Here is a 20,971-nt window from a genome sequence, read left to right on the forward strand (position 1 = left end):
ATGAAAATGTAATTAATTCATTAGCCTGCCAATTGACAATTATTGATTATTGTTTTGCCTTTGCGAATTAATTTTAATGTATTTCGGCTGGCTGTTTTCGAGTTTAGCTGCACAGTTTGTTATTGCCCGCACGTCGTTCATTTATTTAATTTTTAATTATTTTGAAATGCGTTCTGGTTTCATAATTGGCAGCCCATTGTCTCGGCCATCCCGCTCGCACTCCCACAGCTGCCTACAATGCCTTTGTAATTTAATTAAATTTATTCGTATTCATTTGTTTATCGTGAAACAATGTGCCAGCCAGAGAGCGACCCTGTTTTTGCTTCATTTGTCTTGTGTTCGCCTCCAATTTGGCCATTTGCCTCGTTAAAATATTGAAAATGTGGCGAAATTTTTAATTTCGCAAATGCGCCTAACAATTGTATTAGCCCAGGCAATTAATTGCAACGAGAAAATCTGAATACTTTGTGTATTTTAGTGCAGAGAAACTAAGTCTAAAATGCAGGAAATGCAATGACAATATCTTGGCACATAAATACCGACGGCACTGGCAAATTAGTTGGTGGGGTTCGGGTGAGGGATTAAAGCGGGTCAGATTAACTGATTCACTGCTTGGCTTGGCATTTAACTGCGTTTTTTTCGTTAATTGTTTTCTTTAACTTAAACATTTTTATAAGCGTTTTGACCGCTTCGACCATAACGACGTGAACTTTTCGGCACTTAAATGGCAGCCCTAGCGCTTTATATCCTTTATATAGTTATTTATTTACTCTTACTTATTTGTATTTATTATTAATGCGAACGAGCGGAGCGGCAACGGCAAGCGACAGCGCTTATGGCCGGGGAGCGTAATTAATGGGAAACGAACACACGGCCGGCCATAAAGTGGACTTCAATTGCGATTGAGCGAATGCTTTATTTATAACACCTTTTTGCCCACTGAATTTAATTGAGTAATTGAAATACTCTTTTGAAAATGAAAATTTCCTTTTTTGCACACGCCTCATAATTTATTTATGAGCGAATCCGTACTAGACGTATTTTGGTGCCAGGCCAGATGAAATGAGTTGAAAATCAATTGGCAGCAGTGCGGCTGCGTAACCTGTCAGCTCGGTGCGCGTTGACAAATTGCCCGGCGAGCGTGCGAACCAGCAGTAATAAAGAGAAGTACAAAAAGCAGATACAAAATGTGGCCAAACAGCGGCACGGGAGGTGTGAGCGGCCGAAGTATCTTGCAGATACACCAGCCGGCAATTAGCGTCAATAGGCAGAAGATGCCGTTTTTGCGGTCGCCAACTACCGCTTTCAAACTGCTGACCATATAAACTTGATAAGCGATTGCCGTCGGTGGGAATTGGTGGCGTTGTCGCACAAAATAAACAAATTAATGCTAAATGCCAAGCGAAAATCATAAAAGCCAGAGCCCCAGACCGATATATGTACGAGTATACAGTGTGTATGCGCGAGGGTATATTATAAGATATCGCATAATGGCGCTTGACGCTGCTCTTGCCGCGCTAATTCTTTTGACCAGCAAACGCGACAATAACAAACAGACGAAATGCTAATTAGTTTCATGTGTGACTAATGGACACAAAAGCGGCACAAACACACACGTTTCCCTCGTTTCGTATGGCAGCGCTCACACAGAAAACAGCTCAGATACAAAGATACACATGCGTGACTTCTTTTCGCCGTTGTTATGGTTGTTATTGCCGTTGCGGCTGCTGTTGTTGTTGCCGTGGCACACACTTAATTAAAATAGTACACTCTCGCCGAGGGGGTCGATTGTTCAGTTTTACCATTCAGCAGTGTACCAGTGCCATTCCTTGTATGGCCTCATGCCTCATTATAATTACGTGGCGCGTAAATTGAATTTGACTTTGCGAACCCGCGGGTCAAGCGATTGCTATTGCGATTGTTACCGGCGAACTCTTCGGTTTCGGTTATGGTTCGCGGTCGAGTATCTCGACCAGAAGGCAACCGAAAAGTGGCTGGGAAATAATGGGAAACGGCGGCGACGACGACGACGACGACGACGACAGTCCGATACGGATACCGAAACACCGACCGGGACCACGACGGCAGCGATTCTGAACGACTTCTGAGTGCGAGCGCTATAAAGCACGAAAACGACGTTGTCGACAAACGACGACAACAGCAACGACTGTTGCTGGTGTTGCTGATGTTGCTGCTGTTGCTGTTGCTGCTGCTGCTGTTGCTGCTAATGTTGCTGCTGGGACGTTGCTGGTGATTGTGAGCCGCCTGTGTGAACTGCGCCGTGCAACTATTTAACGACGACTGAATGTGGCAATTATGTATCTAGATACATTTTGGCCAAACGCGTCGCGCGTCTGCCTGTGTGTGCGGGGGTTGCTAAACGAGGGAACCATCATAAAACATATTACTATAATTACAATTACGCTGCGCTCCGAGAGAGCGGGTGCGATAAGGATGGAGCAACAGAAACAGAAACAGATTCGGATTCGGATACACAGATACAAAGATACGTATACGGATACAGATACAGATACAAGCAGCTATCGCGCACGTGAACGTAACGCACGGCAATAAAACACAAATTTTCATATGCATTACGGCTTAATTGTATCTCGTTGTTCAGCGGTGGTATTTCCCTGCGTGTGTTTCTGTGTGTGCGCGGGGCTCATAAATTTCTGACAGTGCTGTTGCTGGCGTGCTGGCAACATGTTGCTAGGCTCCGGCTCGATTATTTCAGTTTATTAAATGCTGAATGTGTTTTATTGCTTTGATTGTTGCTGCCGCTGCCGCTGCCGCAACGTCTCCCCATGCACTTGGAAAAATGGGAAGTAAGTTGAGGGAAAACCAACGAATTAAATAAAATTATTTGAAAAGGATCAGACATTTTAAAATATATTTATAAATGAATAAAGTTCTATCATATCCTTTAAAAATTCTCAATTGTATTCTTAGATACAAAAATGTAAATATATAGAGGATTACCATTTACAATACATTTTAGTAAAAGGTAATCTTCTACATATTTGCTATATGATATGGTATATGGTTATATGATCCCTCATTTTCCAAGTGCATATCTTTGTGCATTGCAAATCGCCGACGTTGCCTGCCTCTGCCTTTGAGTTTGTTTTTAATTCTCCATAATTGAGTTATATGTACATACTTTAATAAGTTGGCGGATGCTGTTGCTCCGGGTAGTTCATGTTGCTGGCGTGGTTGCTTATGTTGCTGCCGTTGCTGCCGCCGTCGTTAGCGCTGTTGTTGCGACGGCGTTTAGCGCTAATTAATGCTGAGCCAACGGCTTTTCAATGCTTTTTATTGCTTTCGGCCTTTCGGTTCGCTGGCTTGTCTTTCTCCTCTTAATTGCTCACCGAGATTTATTATTTGATTAATTATTGAGATTTCGCAGCCGTATTCACCGCTCACATTTCGAATCGCTTCGCTCGCCCCGTCTTCGCCACTCTTTCCAATTTCTTTAAAGCTTTTGCTGTTGCTGGCAATAATTGGTGTATAATTTCATTTCCTGAGAACGTCGCTTTGGGTCACCGCACACAAACAGAGCCATTCATTGTCTTTACAGGAATGTCGTAATTCAATTTGTGTTGTTAGTCAGCAAAACGCGAGGCTGTGTGCGTGCCTTTTTCTTTTCTTTCCCTTTTTTTTTTGTTTAATAATAATTATAAGTTATAAGGGGGGCGACAGCTCAATTAGCTATAAGGGTGCGATTATTAATGGGCGAAGTTATGCTTGTGATAAGGCCAATTACTCACGATTGCCATACGTTTATTTTTAGGTTATCGCGCCCGAGTTCTATATACTCGCGAGTGATTAATGCGGATTCAATTGCGGTGGAACAGCGCGAAATTCCCGCCATTCCAATAATGGTCTCGGCCAACCTAATCTGCTGGCTGTTTGGACATGAACTTTGCCCCAGCTCGCAGCTAAAGAGCAAAAGAACGGAGCCGCACCGAGCAGCTTAAGCTTGCAGCATCATTAGGGAAGTGAAGCCACAATAACAATGGACCGGCTGTGAGTGCCCTGATTGCTCATTTAAATTGTACGGGCTGCAAATTGAATTGAATTGGGAGTTCGCAAAAAGGGATTGAAAGGGCAGCGGCGACGGCGGCGAACTAAAAATAGCTGCGAAAATATGAAACGAGAAATAACATCAGCAAGATGCTGATGTTGCTGCTGCACAAGACGAAGATGAAGCAATTTAGATACACTTGAATAGCAGCACGACGAGCCAAAAGGAGCGGGGAGTCGTGGCAGTCCCATCAAGCAAACACGGCTACACAGAGAACAAGGGGGCTGTACTACATCGTATCAATCAATTGAATCATTGACAGGACAGTAAAAATCAAATCGAAGCAGTTTATTGCTTAATAGGCCACTTAGAATTGTTTCATTTCCTGTGAACCCACAAACTCACAGTGCTCACTTTTTAATTGCAGTGATGATAATATTAATTGGCAATTTAAAAATATTTGTTTCATTTTTATTCAATTGTTTGGCACTTGAGGTATTTCCCGACAAATTTCCGGTATGCTCAAGTTCATTTAAATGTTGGGGTGACCTATTTGGGGTCTTCAATGGGCTGACATTTTGACTAAAATTAATGATTATCAAAATCCGGCAATTAAAATGTTTGTTTATACTTAAATATTATTCGAAGACAGATTTCTTTAGAATTTGCTGTTAAGTCAAGTCGATGTAAATGTAAGGTTGCTGTGAGCTATTGGAATTCAAAATCTGTTTAATCGAATCAAAACTACAAAAAATTTACCAACAATTAATGGGTTTATAAATCGGTTTTTTGTTTTTCTCTGCATTGATGAAGTCATATTCAGGCTGCAGGCAAAACAAATTGTGCGTTGCATGGGGTGCGGACTTCGAGGTTCTGGCGATGATGAAAACGATGATGATGGCGATGATGCCTACGGATTGCGAACTCACAAAAATTGCCTCACTTCGAGCGAAGAGTTCACGAAACACGCGCGCTGGCTGATGGGATTTGGACCGACGACCAAGACGCTCCGGTCGTTAACGCAAAACGTCAATTTACTACTGCGAATGTGACTGTGAATGTGGATATCCAACGGCGGCAAACTAGCTGGGCAACATCGACGCCACGGCCTGCAACATGTTGCCGCTGTTCCTGTTGCCGGTGCATTTGCCTTGGCAGGAAAACAAAGGGGAAAACAAAAGTACAAGCAAATAAACTTATTATAAATATCTCCACTTAAGGAGACGCTGTGGGGGCCCCATTTATGCTCCAGACACGGCAGCAACATCGCTGCAAATGCGCACACGCAAACCTGAAATTGCTCTCATTCAACTCACTCGCAAGTAAACGGAAAACAATTGTGGGGTTGATTTATTGAAGTGGTAGGAACGATCTGTGAACAATATTTACTGACTTCATAACAAGAAAGAGCTACATATTCCTCTATACGCCATTAAGATCAGCGGGAAATTTATTTTACAATTAATATACAAATTATGCATCGGTGGGACTCGAACTCAGACCTTCGTTTGCCATATGAATCAGGGTGCTTTAAAGAATAAAATATACTTCTAACCTTTATTTTTAAATGATTTTGTGTCCAAGAACTAACTGAAAAATGTTTTTTTTATGATTTACTAACTGGTCTGAAATTTACTTTTATCTACTTATAGGAAACTTAATCTTAAACAATTTTTTTCTGAGTTTGTCAGTATATTGATTTTTTTTATAATAAGTTTAACAATGAAGTGTTTGATAGAAGTCTAAAAAAAACTTTTAATCAATGGCAACACTAAAATTCTTAAAGAATACCTTTGAGTTATAAAAAAATACTCTAAAAGGGCAGATTTTTTCCTGTGCACTGAAAGAAAAGAGAGTGGAGCGGGCTGGGGAGCTGTCGAGTCGCATAAGGCAAATGGGCAACAAAAGCATTAAATGATGACAACAACATTGCGCTTAATGGACTGCCGCGTTCGCGTCTCAATTCAAAAGTGCATCTCTCTCTCTCTTCCGCCGTAGTCCCGTCTCTTTCTCACGCCTCTTGCCCTCTCTTTCGCTCGCCATGGGGGATATGCAGTCTTGTATCTCTGTCTAATAGCCTGATTGCTCTTGGCCTGCGTTATAAATCCATTATAATAAAATCATTTCGTTTTTTTTTTCATTGGCCTGGCAATGTTGGCCTCTCTCTCGCTGTCTCTCTCTTCTTGGTGCGGGGGTGGGTGTGGGGGTGGGGACGGGTTCAGAGTCAAGTGGCTTGGCAACATGTTGCTCGGCTCATAAATATTGCAAGTGTTTTCAATTAGCTCATTCTGTGACTTTCATATTAAATGAGAGCGCGCCTGCTCGCTCATGTGCACTCAAAGAAAATGTGAGTAAGTCAAGGAATATTAAGAAATTTAATAGAATATTTATATCTCAAAATTGAAGAGGGATTAAGTTGTTTTTTCTTGAATTACCAACCGCGTAGGTCATAATATCTGTTTAGAAAATGGTTTCCTGAATTAATTTAGTTATTATTCCCAGTGTGTCAGTGGGTGGTGGTGAGCTGGAGTTGATTCCAATTATATATTGCATGGCGCATGTGGTGCAATTAAAAACGATACAAGCCCCAACTATAAACTGCAGCGAAAAAAGGTCAAAGTTTTTGAGGTCAGGCAAATGGCACGAGGAGTAGTTCGCCTCCTCCTGCTCCCAGAAGGCCTGCAATCAACGCACTTCCGCAGCTAGTTTTCCTCGGCCTTCCCTATTTTCCTTCTCCGCTTTTACCCAGACCAAAACCGAAATGTCAATGGGCCTTCGCCACCCCCTCCCACCCAACAGTTGTATCCATTTGGATGCGAATGTGGCTGTGGATGCCCCTACGATGGGAATATGTTTGGCTGTTTGTGAAAGCAATTTCCGCTCGTGTCCGCAATTAAAAAGCAATATCATCTGGAGTCGACGTAAACACAGAATTGAATTGAATTTTTATGATGTGTTTGCTAAATGGTTGCATAAAAGCCAAATATCCCAGACAGGCTCAGAGTCGGGAGTCGGCGTCAGATACAAATGCAGATACTGCACCGATAGAGATATAGATACAGTTATCGTTACACTGCTATTTTCGTGATTGTCGATGCGTTCGAAGAGTCACAGGAGCCCAGGAAAAGTTGTATCCGTTTTTGTGTTTGGCCATAAATGTATATGTAGCGAAATAAAGCAAAAATGGAGAAAAACAACAGTCGATGGGGAGAGAAATTGAAATAAATGGAAATGAAAATGAAAATGCATTTGCCGTGACGACGAGTGGGCGAGGGTGTGGGAAAAGTATCCCCTCTTTTGGCTGCCTGGGTGGCCTGTCCTCTTTTAACTCTTTGCCTGCTTTGGCTGCCAAGCCCTTCCCTTTCGGCTTTTTTCACTTTTTCTCCTGCTGTCTGTGTGTGTCCTCGACCATGTGTTTCATTAGCGTATTTATGGAATTTTTATGCGCTTTGCGACATTTAAAATGTGTGAAAAATGCATGAAGGCTCAAGCGCTGGCTGAACGTATTTGCCAAATTAAATTCCACTCCGGGGGAAAGGGTGTAAATTTGATTGCAGGATGATGGGTTGAATTCCTATTAGACATAATTGGAGTTGATGGAAGAGCGGACTTGCCAGGTACAGTAAAACCTTTATAACCAGGATTTCGACAGATTTATTCTAAACGATTGAAAATATTGTTGGTGAGTTCAAAATCCCTTGAAATCTAGGTGTAATTAAATAAATATATGTTCTATAATTTAAGATAAAATATACTTTAATTTGCTGATACTTTGTTATATGTTTTATTATTTTATCTTGATTGTTTAATATCTTTATGGTTATTATAACCATTGCTTACTGTAGTTCAAAGCACAGATACAAATCCCTGCAAGGGTCAGCTGAACTTGGGCAAATTGTTCTATTCAAGACCCGACTTTGCTAACCCTTAGTTGGCAAACTGTGCCCGTAAACCCCAATAGAATGCAAAAGCGCTTCCACAATGGACTCGTTCAACCCTGTTAACCCGCTCATTAAAAGCCTCTCAGACCCTCGACGGCGACAAAATAAAGGACTTGTCATTTTTGCATAAATGCTCACTCAATAAAATGTCATAATTAAAAAGTATTTCCTCTGTTGTCGCTCCCGTTGCAGTTTGTTTTGCTTTTGCTTGTGCTATGCCGTGCTGTGCTCTGCTTGTGCTTGTGCTGTTTGCTGTTAGCTGTTGCTTTTTCTGCTGCCTTCAATGACCTTAATTGCTGCTGAACGTGTGGCAGCGATTCGAATGTGCCCCATGGAGGAGGCGATGTGGCAGTGGAGATGGAGACTCTGCTGCAACTGTGCAACTGTGGACTGTCAAATGAATAAAATTAAGTGTAGCACTGACTCCGGACTGTGGATTGCGGACTGTGGACCGTGGACTGCCGTGCAAGAGAGCAACATCAACTGCTGGCAGGATATGTTGTTGCACTAATTGAATGTGGCATGCTGCAGCAGCAGCAGCACCGCAGTTTGCATATGTATCTGTATCCCCTATCTGTGTATCTGTATCTCTGCGTCTGTGTCTGCTGGCAGTGGCACACAAGTAGCTTCATTTTGCGTCACAATTCGCATTCGCAGTCGGTTTCAGATTCGGATTCGCATTTTAAGTGCACTGGTGGCACACTCATACACACAGATTGCAATTGCTGCTGCTGCTGCTTCTGCTGCTGCTGAGCTGCTGCGACTGTTGACATGGCAATGCAATAAAAGTTTGTGCCTCAGCTCAGCAATTTCAGTGGCAGCAAAAGCAAAAGCAACAGCAAAAGCAACAGCACAGCAAAAGCAGTCGCCAGATGGCAATTGTTTCCCATTATTGCTTATGCTGATGATTAAGAGCGACTGAGCGCCAGCTTTCGTTGCCGGAGGAGCTTCCGATTCGGACTGCGATTCAGTTTCAGATGCAGATGCAGATGCCCCATCCCAGCCGACCACACAAAAGCCATTCGCCCAGCGGCAGATTAAAATGTGTTAATGGTCCGCTGTCTCCCTCTCGCACAACGAGAGCTGGCAGCACGAATCACAAATTGCCATCAATTAAGATCGCAAAATGCCAAATTAATCACCCAGGGAATTGTCTTGGGGTCACTCACTTTTTTTGATAGCATAACAAAGATTCAATTTATTTACAAATATTTTATTGTTCTTTGAAAGAGACTTATGTTTTAATCTTCAGATTTTATGATAGCCTACAAATTGCTCGATTGTATTTCCAATATTCACTAAAATATGTATAAAAACTAAGAGTCAGCTCAGAAAAAGATACTTTATCTGTGTGTCTCCATGTTTCTGCAATGCTTTGTAGCTGGTGTTCGGCATTCTCCTGGCTGAATGCCTTTCTGATTGTCTGTGGTGGCGTTCGGTCTGTTTGTTTAACCGGCAGGCGAACAACAGAGGGCCATGGAGAACCAGAACCGATGGAGGTTCCCTTACGACGGGCTGCTCATAAGCCTGTTTATGTGTCCGTCTGACTATCCGAACGGGGGGCACTGGTGGCCCCTTCCTTCAGCCCGGGTCTTCACTGTGAGCTTGTGTGTCTATTCGAAGGAAGTGGCTTGTCTGTCCTCTGCGAGCTGCCTGTTTACAGGAAATTCCATCAAATTCCTGTCGGTCGGGTGCAGTGAAATGAATAATATAGTACCATGGAATTAGGTTATTACACTGAAACTGGAGAAGCCAAGTCGGGTAATTTCATTAGTTGCATTTTTTCCAGCCGCTCCGAAGAATACCTACTTATAGCAGAGCTATCCATAGCAAGGCAGGGAACTGCAGGTGAGTATTATTATTATTTTGCATAAGCTCGGTTGGCGGAGCAGATGTTGCCATGCCAACTAGCCAACTAGCAACTAGACGTACAAATCGCTTGTATTTAGACAGCCGGCTTGGATTGTAGGGGGGCTTGCAGCTCTTAGGAGGGGGCTTTGGGATGGGGGACTGCAGCCCACCCACGCTACTTACGTCGAAAAGTATCTCTAACTGATGCTCAGTTTGCCATTCGTTCGGGGCGGATGTTGCTGTTGCCTGTGCTTCTGCTTCTGCTGTTGCTGCTGTTTATGTTGCTGGTGTACTTACTTTATTTTCCAACAATTTGCTACACGAGCTCGCAGTGTGTGTGTGTGCAATTCGCTGCAGGGGCATGGGCATGGGCATAAGAGCCTTGGTAATGGCAGTCACAGACAGCGGCTTCCTCCGCAGAGAACCCCCACCATTTCCCATTTTCCATGGGCAGCAAAAGCAGAAGCAACAACAGAAGCAGCGCCAAAAGTCAAGGTATTTTACTTGTGAATTGTTTGTAAGTGGAAAACTTTCTGCACACGTTTCCCCATAAATACAACAGAATAAAAACAAAATATGTAAAGCGCTTAACTCAATAGTGAAGCTTAGATACTCTAGACAGCCCTAAACGGGTATTACTTGAAAACAATGGCAGTGGTTACTGTTTGCATTTTGAGTAGGAAATGTGAATTACTTATTATTTAGTTATAAGCATACATAATTTAATAGTAAGATCTTTATTTAAAAAATATTTTTAAAAATATTGAAAAATGTAAGACCATTCCTTTAAAGGCCTTTTAAACATAGAATAAAAAGTAAAATATATTGGTAATATTAAGTAAAATTAATAAAAAATATTATACTTATTACACTAGCTAACAACAAATATTATTTCATTAGAGTATTTAAAGCTACCGCCTTGTAATGACCAAAGTTTTCCGCTCTGCCGCGTTTCTGTAATTGTTTGTACGTAACTTTGCTGAGCGGGCGAAATCCCGACCGTTTGAGTTTCGGGGGGGCTTTTCCCCAGAACTCGGTGACAATAATTAATGCGAACTTAAGTGTGTATATAATTAGGGAGAAATTACAAGAAGTTGCCGCGACATTGAATTCATGCCGGCATGCAGATGAACCCAAATTAACTTGGCTGAGTTTTGGGGGGTGCCGTGGGGTGGCTGAAATGGAGTCATGTGAGGTAAAATCAATTACTCAACAGTGCCCAGGTGGCGGAGTGCGGAGGGTGGTGGTCATAGATCAAAGACATCGCGCAACAATGGAGCGAGGCGATAGCGGATGAGCATCAATCACATTTCGTGCGTTCATTTGCCGGTGGGTGAAGTCCGGGACATTCAGGATACCCAGGCAACAACCCCAATAGCACCGCAGGTCCATTTCCATGGCTCAAAATGCTCTGGCAGGGGCCTCGAATCGTCTGTCAAACAATGGATGCCAAGCGGAAAACTCCATGCCACTCGATTGTCAGATTGTTGCAGCATTTTGCAAATTAATCAACCCTTGCAACGCATGCCATAATTGCGCTTTAAACGTTCCTCCTTCAATAATGCGACTTTTGTTTAATTTGATTTCACTGCATATAATCCTTTCAAATGGCCAGTCCGCCCATGTAAATGCAACAATTAGGCGGACAAAGCTAACCGAAAATCAATTCAATTCAATGCAATTCAATTAGAAGGCGCGCGGCGGCCGGAGTGGCAGCTACAACAGCAGCAGAAACATTGTTGCATGTGGCCATTTGCAACGCATTCACAGAGCGACCAAAAAGCAAATGCAAAAGCTCAGCCTAAAAGCAGCCGCAAAAAGTTATGGCAGAGGGAGGAGCCCCACCCACTCTGCGGGAGTCAGGAGTCAGGAGTCAGGGGAGGCACAAAAGGGATGCGAAAGGGGTGGCGAGACCTTGCACTGAGAGAAAAATAGTATGCCCTGTTATCATATGTTTTTACAAAATTAATTTGACCTTAATTCTTTGTTAAGTACATAAGTAATAATATGATGCGATATGCAAAGAAAGGGATTGTCATTAAAAGATTGAATAAAAACATAATTTATTTAATTGTTATCACTTTAAAAGGGTATTTTTTAACATATTTCAAAACATCGAAAAAAGCTTAAAAATGTTTCAAATATTTAAAGCACAGTCCTTAGTTTTGCTAAACCGTTTTAATTATAACATGTTGTATAATGAAGTATTTTATTAGCAGACTTTCACATAAAAGTAGTTTTATTTATATTACAATCAATCTAATTTGATAAGCATCATATTTTTTTCAGTGCCCATGTTGCGGGCGTGGCACATAATATAGCAGGCTGTCTGTTGCAATAATGGCCGTAAATTGCCGTCGCTTCAACTGCTTCTTCTTGTTGTTCTTGTTGTGTGGCGTTGCAGGGGGTGGAGAGGGGTGGTTGTTGTTGCACATGCAATTGCAACGCAACTGCAACACTGCAACTGACTGCAGCGTATTTGTATATGAATGCAAGTATGTATCTTTGTGCCGCCTGTGGTATGTGAAGCACATTTAGGAAATTAAATGCGTTTACCTTCACTCCTGGACTCCACCTCCTCTCCAATCACCACCCACCACCCACAATTTATAAGCCTTTTGGCTACATTTTGTGGCTTTGATTGCAATTATCTTTTGCATTTTGTATTTATTTGCTACACTTTGGGCAATTGTCCGCATTCGGGCTTTGTCTCTGGGTGCCCCTGTTCATTGTGGCCATTGTCAGTGGCCATGGTCCATATGTGTGCGCAATTGTTGGGGCCCTGCAGATCCTTTGTTTTCGAGTTGATGGAGTTGGAGCTGGAATCGGGGTTGGGGGCTACGGCGTGTGTGCGGCTTCCAATTTGAAGTTTATTAATTGTCAATTCCATGAATTTTTCGGTAGCCCTCAGGCAATTTAGCCTCCGCCGGCAAACAAATCGAAATCAAAAACTTTGATTTGTGTGTGCGTGCTGCAAAAGTGCGGCTCCATTTGGACAAATGCGTTATTAACCCGCTGCCCAGGCTATTTTAAAAATACATCGAAAAATAACAAGACTTTCTAAAGTAGGGATCTAAAGGCCTTGAAGAAGTATTACTTTTTGCATGGGATAGGTAGTTCTTGGCTATATATATATTATCTAAAGTAAACACAATTTGTTATATTTGTAGCTAGCATTAATATAATTATAGTCAAGAATATTAAAATATATTTCATACAATGGATCAAAGACGAAAGCAAGGTGTTGTTTAAATTTGTGTTTCAAATATTACAATGCGCTTTTTTTGGGTGACAAACATGCAAGCAAATTTTGAAAATTGTAACTAAAAAACGAAATTCGAAAGCGTAACATTGCTGAGTAGTGTTATTTATTCAACAGCGAATCGCGAATATTTCGAAGCCCTGACTTGGCTGAGAAGTGTTCTTTATTCAACAGCGAATCGCGTCCTAAGAGCTACTAAAGGTCTAGTCGAGGAGAAGGGGTAATGGTAGAATGAAGTGGTGAGTAAATGGTGGTGGATGTGTATATTGGGATCCCGAAAAGCTCTCTCGATCTTCTGAGGTTCCGCAGAGGTTTCGTTGACCTTCTCAATACTAGTCAAGTTATGGCTGATCAGAACTGACCCCAGCGTTGTGGAAGGCCCACACCATTTGGATAGTTCTGACTGGTCATGTTCTCGACCAGGTAATTGGCGAAGTACTCCCCACGCTGCTCCTCCCGCACTTGGTGCATCGCCCTCGTGACGTTGGCCATTAGGAGGCACTGTTCCGGCTCCTGGCTTGGGGATGATGATGATGGCTTGACCATGGTGTAGAAACTCCGTTTCTTGCGCAGACGTGGCTGTTCATCGGGACGTTCTCTCGCCGGAAACCAGTTGGCCATCGGAGGCTCTTGGGGAGCATCTAGCAGAATGGCCATATCACGATTGTTTCCCCGGAACGGATGCTGCTGTCCTTCGTCCGTGTCATCGCCTGCATCGCCAGCCGCCACATCGCCAATTCGATCGATCCGAAGCTCGTCTTGGGGATCCCCGCCCTCAAGGTTGTGTAGTGCGTCCATCCTAAGCAAAAAACAGCCACAAATGAACAAAACCACAACGATATGAACACGGCAGTTTTAGAAGTTTCTGCTATTCGATACGATGTTTTCTTTTTGTAGTTTTGAGTGGGTTAGTAGTAGTTATAGAGTTGGAGATTCGGTAGAAGTGAAGTTAAAATCTAGACCTGTTTAGGTTTTAAGTATTTTCCAATAACTATACTAATATTATCACAATTTTCCAAGCCTCAATATGATATAGAAGAAATAAGAATTTTGCTTTGCTAGAATGACCAATCAGTAAATATTTTCTTTATGAAATGCCTTTAATAAATAATATTATTGTCTTGAAGCCATCACAATTAAAGTGCAATGATATGTGAGCACATTTCGGAATGTAACTTGCCCATTACCCAAATCCCACTTGGCGAAAGTTTTGCCCCTGTTTTCCTGCCTCCCCAAGGGATGGGGGCGATAAGATAGAATTGTGTGTATCCATTAGATGTACCATAGTCATATCCATATCGAGCAGAACGTCTGGCTCCCCGACGACCAGTGGCAAATGGAGAAACGCTGTCTGACATTTGCTTGCCTGTTCCGAATCGAGTACAGAACCCCAATCGCAGCCCCACCCCAATGCCAATCGCCCCCGAGTGATTGGACACATTTAGCCCTATTTAACCCCCACCGCCCCATCCTGCCCGGCAGCCCATCAGCGTCATTACAAGCAATTTAACTCGACGTAATGTTTCCATCAAGTACTTGGACTCAGAAATCAGAACCAGAAACGGGCAATCGGGAAGTCGGCATCGGCAGCTGTTTTTGTGTGCCTGTAATGGGAGAACATTACGTTACGCACTGTAAATGAGCTCATTACGGCCAGCTCAATTAATAACTTTTCGAATTGCGTTTAAGCAATCGCATTTCGGAAATTGTTTGCCAGACGAATCGCTGTGCGTGTGCGGCAGCCAAAAGTTTTCCCGCCGGAGGAAATGATGAGATGGAAATGGGGACGAGCTGCTGCATCCAACAAGTTAGTCCCGAGCAACATGTTGCCGAGGGTGCTGGCAACATTTCGATCTGCGCCTGCGCAGTTGCTCCCTCTCGCTCTGGCTAGCCCGCACTTCCGCGCTCCCCCGCTCTTCGATCTGACCTCTCGCTTGTGGAACAATTTATTATGGCTTTGGGTCCATGACTGTGTGTAATCACATTGTTGCCATTTTCACTTCATTATTTTGCTTTAATACGGGCGAATTTTGTTTTACCGTTGCACTGAGAATAATATTTTACTGGATTGCAAATATCAGACGAATTTATTAATCAATTAACCGTTTAATGATACTTTCATTATAAGGAAATGTTGGTTATCATTCAATAATAAAGTACTTCAGAACAGTGGGAAACCAGGGGTTAACTTGTTTGACGGTTTACTAACCCTTACATAAAAACAATTTTGGTTTTAATAACGAAAGGTAAGAACTTTTTATTTTTAAACCGTAGTACTATTCATGGTTGGCAACATTAAATTGAAATTATAAATAAAAAAACAAGAAATTGTTTATAACTTTTTTAGGTTGTGGTTAAATTAACTCGAAGTGCTATAAAACTTCTCCCAGTTTGCGTTGCATCCTTCGCCTTCTGCTTGTGTCAGCTTGCTCCTTCTCTCTCTACCTGTCTATCCCCGTCTCTTTCTCCGGGGCTCTTGCCTCTCTGTCGCCCAGTTGGACTTTTACAGTTGGTTAAGCAACGAGGCCAGGATGAGCTTCCCTTCCAGTTATCAATGAAGAAATGAACATGTCCCTGCTGCTCCGTCGCTTCGGGCGACCTTGCTCGGTGTGTGTGTGCGAGTGGGTGGCTGGGCGGCTCGAGTGGGTGGTGGACTGCGTCTGCAGGTGTGTGCTTGTGTGCGCAACAGACAGTAATTATTATGCCATGTCCAGCGTTAATTGATTCAATGAAATATCTCCCGCACGGCCATTGTGTCCCTGAAAGCTCCTGGGCAGGGAGGTATCTGTATCTCTAGCCTGTTTGTGCGGCTTATTAAAAGCTCGTTCTAAATAGGATTTGTCAGCCAATAAACAGTTGTGTGGAAATTAGCTATGTTGCTTTTAGATTTTATGAAAGCGAATTAAAAATTTAATTTTATTATGGGGTAAAAATATGTATGTTAAGAATGAATTATATAAAATATAATAAAAATAATTCGTTAAAAGATCTATTTAATTCTTACGACGTTTCCTATTAAATGCTATTTAAATATAGCAATAAAATGTATTAACAATTCACATAGTCCATTAAATTCGTGGAACCTAAAAACAATCACCATCTGTCTGCATACATAAACATCCATCCTGCAGTCAGGGTTTTCACACAATCTCTAAGTACATAATCAACACCCTTGACAGATGTTTGCCAACTAATGACCTCTTTTAAGGCGTTTCAATTAGCCGATGCTGAAGCTGCCGCTGCCGCTGCCGCCTTAAACCAAATCCCCAAACAATGTGAAATCATAAACCAAATATTATGCTAATCAATCCATCAATATTTAAGCACTCCCCTTGGGGCATTTGGCCGACGTGCAGCCAGCCACCAGCTGCCAGCTAATTAAATTGAATTATTATTGCATTTAATTATCGGCCATGCCCGGCATTCTATGGCCACATAAAATGTCAACTGCATTAGCATCATCATTATCGAGGGGCCTGGCCAACACTTTCAGGCACATTATCCCATCGCCATGGAGATGGAGCCCCAGCCTCCTTTGATCTCTGCCTGCATCGACGTTGCGCTTGTTAAATTCAATATAGTCGAGCATAATTTTTATTTTTATTTTTTCCGAGCGAGGGGCTGCTATATGGATGGTATATGGCTGTGCGTGCGTTTGTCTCCTGCCTTTATATTTTCGTTTTTAATTACTTTTGCGCTATTTTTAAGCTGTCTGCGGACCGGCATCATTCGAAACCAGGTCCCAAGTAATGACAGAGCAGGGACAAAGTGGCAGAGAGAAACCAGTCCTCGGTCCTCAGTCCCCAGCGTTCAGGCCCCAGTCCGCTGCATCTTTACTAGGTGTTAATTTATTTTTAATTTTTATTATTTATCAGCGCTATGCGATCGCTGTGGCAGCCGTCTCCATCAAAGAGCACCAGCACCACACACAAAACCCAGACCTAAGTGGATCGATCTGGCGCTATGGGCACTTTCATGGATCTCCATGTGTCAACCGCAGCACTGGGGGAACGTTATGAAGCCTACACTTATGTTTATATTTATATAGATTTACCTAAATATTTTTAATGAATATATTTTAAAGTCTAGGGTATGAAGTTCAAGCAGAAGCCCTTGCAATAGAATTAATGGTGTAGTAAAATACCGTGAATGAACAGTATTTTATAAGAAAAATACAAAAAACATACCCTTCAAAATGTATCTATAAGGTAAACAAATCCCTTATAAACTTACTTTTATCATATGCTCATTCATGCTTAATTCCCTGGTGGTTATAAGGCATAATAGCGTTTTGATGTGTTCATTCCCGGAACTCTATTATTTAATTTTTCACTTCGTGTGATCGCCATCGCTCTTCAAACACTAGAGCCATCTCGATAGCACCACCTCGGAATGGGGTATTCCATCATCATAACGCTGACGTTTCTATTGCATGCCATGTGCCATTGCCACAAACCATCCTCGTTCCCAGTGCCACCACCAATCCCAATCCCATACCCAATCTCCATTCCCTGGACTGCACTCTCGCATGCAATTAATATCGTTTTTATGTTCTAATGACATTCGTTGCGCTGCATTTGGTGTGCGTTTAGGAGGAGTGACGGGGTGTGGGAGTGGCTCCCCCGAAAAAACCATCATCGCTCAAAACGGCGTGTCGGGCACGAATCTTTCAAGTTGTAAAAACGCCATTAAATTGGCAGCGAAGTGCATGCCAGCCAGCCGCGATGATGATGATCGCTTGGAGGAGGAGCGGTCCGGGTTCGGGTCTTGGCCATAAACAACTCGGAAACTTGGAATAAACATATCAGACATTGCGTAGGGCGCTGCGAAGTTGGCCCATTAAAAGGGGTCCGACGACCCTGGCCACATTTAATTTACTTTATTGACTCTAATTAATTTGTATGTTTTTATTTCGATTTCAGTCAAAAATTTCCCGTTCGCTCACTTTTGCGCTCTTTTGTTGTAAATATCATAAATATTTCGATGCTGCTGCTGGCTGCCATAAAATGTTTTTGTGGAAAAGTAATAAAGCCAAAAGTGTATAAATAAGTGTTGTAGAAAGCGCTGGTGGGTGTATGCCATGCTGTGGCCGCTACTGTTCCAGCCACGATTGGAATCTTAATGGTCAATAAAAGCTAATTAAATGTTTTTAATATAGTCGGGCTGCTCCGCTCATTCGCAGGGAGCGTGCTCTCGAAAGGGTTGCTGGGGCTACGAATGGGACTGGGAATGATCGATCAAAACACTGGAAATTGTTGCATAAATCAACACGCAGAGATTATCCGTAAGATACAAGATACCGCTGTGAGTCCGTGCCTGTGTGTGTATGTGTGTGGGCGCCCCGGCAATTGACGCACGCACACCACTAAGCTATTTTAATTGTCTGCAGTTCGAAGCGGGGAGCCCCATCTCATCCTAGAACCACATCCATGTCCCTGGGTTCGTCGTTGACAGCAACCGAAAAGGCGAGGAGCAATTGCTACACGTTTCAAAACGATATGAAAAACAAACAAATTAAAATTTTAAAATTCAATGTAGTTAGAATATTATTAAGAATAATTTTGACTTATCCAATAATGGGTTCATCCATGCAATTAAACATGGTTTTATTATGAAGGTATTAACCATGTTATTTACTAAATAAGTGACAAGGGGAAAAATGCTTTATCTCTTGAGGGGCCGAAATATTTAAAAAGATAGTTCTTATATCTCTAATATTATCCGTTATCTGCTTAATGTTTTACAAAAAAGTATGCAATACTTGAAATTGTTTTTCAGAAGTTTGGTAAAATCATATTAAAAACATTATTATTAAATATTATGTTTAAAACATATCAACATTTTTATTAAATATTATGTTTAAGTAAATTCGTTACTGTGGTAGTTTCACAATTTTATTTTTGAAAAATACTTTTATGTGATTTTTAGGACCCAAAAATAATGGAGATATAAACTTCTTACCATTTTAAAGATTTCAAAAAAATAGTTTATTGCTTTATTTGTCATATTTTTTTTTTCGTTTTTCATTACAGTGTTGGTTGGGTACCATTTCCCGACCCTTGAGTTTCCCTGTGCAGCTTCGAACCGCCTGCATCTCTTTAGCATCGACATCCGAAACGACGACGTCGTTCTGCGTTGACTTCTTGGCTGCCGTTTGAGTGGTGCTCTCTGTCTGGGCTCCACTTGGGCTCCTTTGCCACTTTCCCCCGATTTTCCCCGGATTTTCCACACCCTTTGCCCCGTTGGGCCACCACTCGCCGCCTGGCTCTTCGTCAAACACAACAAATCGTTTTCATTGCCGGGCAAAAGCATTTTCAAAATTGATGCGGTGTCTGCGTTTAGGTGGAAAATTGAATTTTCATTTTCATTTTCATTTCGCTCTGGCCCCGTCGTCTGTCGTAATGCTTGATGCTCGATGCTGATGCTTGGGGTGTGTTAACTTAAATTTGATGAGGTTGAGGTATTTAAATAAATTGTTGCATGCGTTCTGTTTGACATTTTGTTATTTTCGCCGTTGATTGGTGGAGTTGGCCGCCCCGGGGAAATGTCACCCGCAGTCGGCCGCTCATTTTTGGGTCTGTCTATAAGTAAGTGGTCCCATTCTGGTGCACCTGACTTGCTAGACAAATTTCTTCTCTAAACCTATTCTCGGTCTTTTTAGGTATATTGTTGTTGTTCTCAGAGAACTTTTTGTATAATTTATTCAGCCATTAAGTCAGAAAACATGGCCAAAATGGCATTTAATTACATTTTAAATTCATTAGCGAAAGACTTAAAATATAAAATAAACAAATATTTATTATTATAATAAATGTTACAAAAACACATTACATTCTTATGAAGTGAAATTTGAATTTTATTTTATTTTGGTGTCAGAAGTTACGTTGTTTATATTTCCCTATAATTGGCATATTCCACTGTAAATATAAAGGTGACAATTACCTTCTGCCGATGTATAAAACTTATGTGTGCTGCGTACTCTCCCGTTTCGATGGGAAAACGATTTCGAAATTGATTCATGTCCAATTCAAAATTGTTCATTTCTATTACTTCATTTTTCTGCAATTATTATATTTTCCGTAAGTAGTAGAATGTTAGGAATTAGATCAGTTTTACTCACCTTAAAAGGACACGTATAATTTTGTGCGAGATGTGGCCTTGAGTAGGCATAAAAAATACCAATAATTAAATTGTTCTTATTGTTGAGAAAGTCGCATAAATTCGTAGAGATGTTATATAAAAAAGGCTTCCAGCCGTTGGCCCTTTTAAAAAATTCCAAACGAACCTTTAAGTATTAATTTATTAAAATTGGTTCGGATTTCATAGGATCCTAACTCACGGTTGCCTTGTTGATCTCTTGCTTAAGTTTGAAGTGAATACTAGCAGAGTTTTTATACCGATTAATAGCTTTAAGTTTGCACAATGTAACCTCAAGATAGTCCACTTCGTTGACATTGCAGTGAAGGCTCTTGAACTTGGCTTCCCCTTGCAAAGAATTAAGAGCTAAAATACAGAGCATTAGCACAAGGTACATGGTGCTTTGACAGTTACAGAACTACTGTTTTACTAAAAAAAATTACGGGCTCTAATTATTTTATGTTATGTGGATAGTTTCCAAATGAACCTAATTATGCGTCCATGTGGAATCGTTGAATCGAAAAATTACTTCAATTTTCGTATTTATAAAATAATCAGAAATCATAACATAGTTCGAAAAACAAACAATTGTAGTTTCTAATTATAGAACAACTTTATCCGATCCCCTTGACAACATTTTATTTAAGGGAAAACAAAACAGATCTTCTGTGTTCCAGAACCTAAGTTATTATTATGTGGTGGAATTTTCTAGTAATCTACATTTAAATATTTCTTTTATTTGATTGTCGAAAT

The 20,971-nt window shown here is 41.5% G+C and overlaps 2 protein-coding genes across 2 annotated transcripts; both read right to left on the reverse strand.

The window, feature by feature from the left end:
- Window positions 1-12,973: 12,973 nt before the first annotated feature.
- On the reverse strand, window positions 12,974-14,029 carry LOC108024433 (male-specific protein scotti). Its single transcript, XM_017094350.3, has one exon. It carries the CDS (start codon window positions 13,877-13,879, stop codon window positions 13,433-13,435), a length of 447 nt encoding a protein of 148 aa, XP_016949839.1. The 5' UTR covers window positions 13,880-14,029; the 3' UTR covers window positions 12,974-13,432.
- A 5,940-nt stretch (window positions 14,030-19,969) lies between these two features.
- Window positions 19,970-20,615, reverse strand: LOC108024342 (uncharacterized). Its single transcript, XM_017094244.3, has 3 exons — window positions 20,421-20,615; window positions 20,202-20,366; window positions 19,970-20,140 (listed from the first exon to the last, which is right to left on the reverse strand). Exons 1-3 carry the CDS (start codon window positions 20,613-20,615, stop codon window positions 19,970-19,972), a joined length of 531 nt encoding a protein of 176 aa, XP_016949733.3.
- Between the last annotated feature and the right edge of the window lie 356 nt (window positions 20,616-20,971).

Source organism: Drosophila biarmipes, chromosome 3R (assembly GCF_025231255.1).
Source record: "Drosophila biarmipes strain raj3 chromosome 3R, RU_DBia_V1.1, whole genome shotgun sequence".
NCBI lineage: Eukaryota > Metazoa > Arthropoda > Insecta > Diptera > Drosophilidae > Drosophila > Drosophila biarmipes.

Coding starts and splice junctions, on each gene's coding strand:
- LOC108024433 (XM_017094350.3), bottom strand. CDS start 13,879: ATGGACGCACTACACAACCTTGAGGGCGGGGATCCCCAAGACGAGCTT.
- LOC108024342 (XM_017094244.3), bottom strand. CDS start 20,615: ATGTACCTTGTGCTAATGCTCTGTATTTTAGCTCTTAATTCTTTGCAA. Junction 20,367..20,420: donor AAGAGATCAACAAGGCAACC/GTGAGTTAGGAT, acceptor TAATACTTAAAG/GTTCGTTTGGAATTTTTTAA. Junction 20,141..20,201: donor ATTATACGTGTCCTTTTAAG/GTGAGTAAAACT, acceptor TAATAATTGCAG/AAAAATGAAGTAATAGAAAT.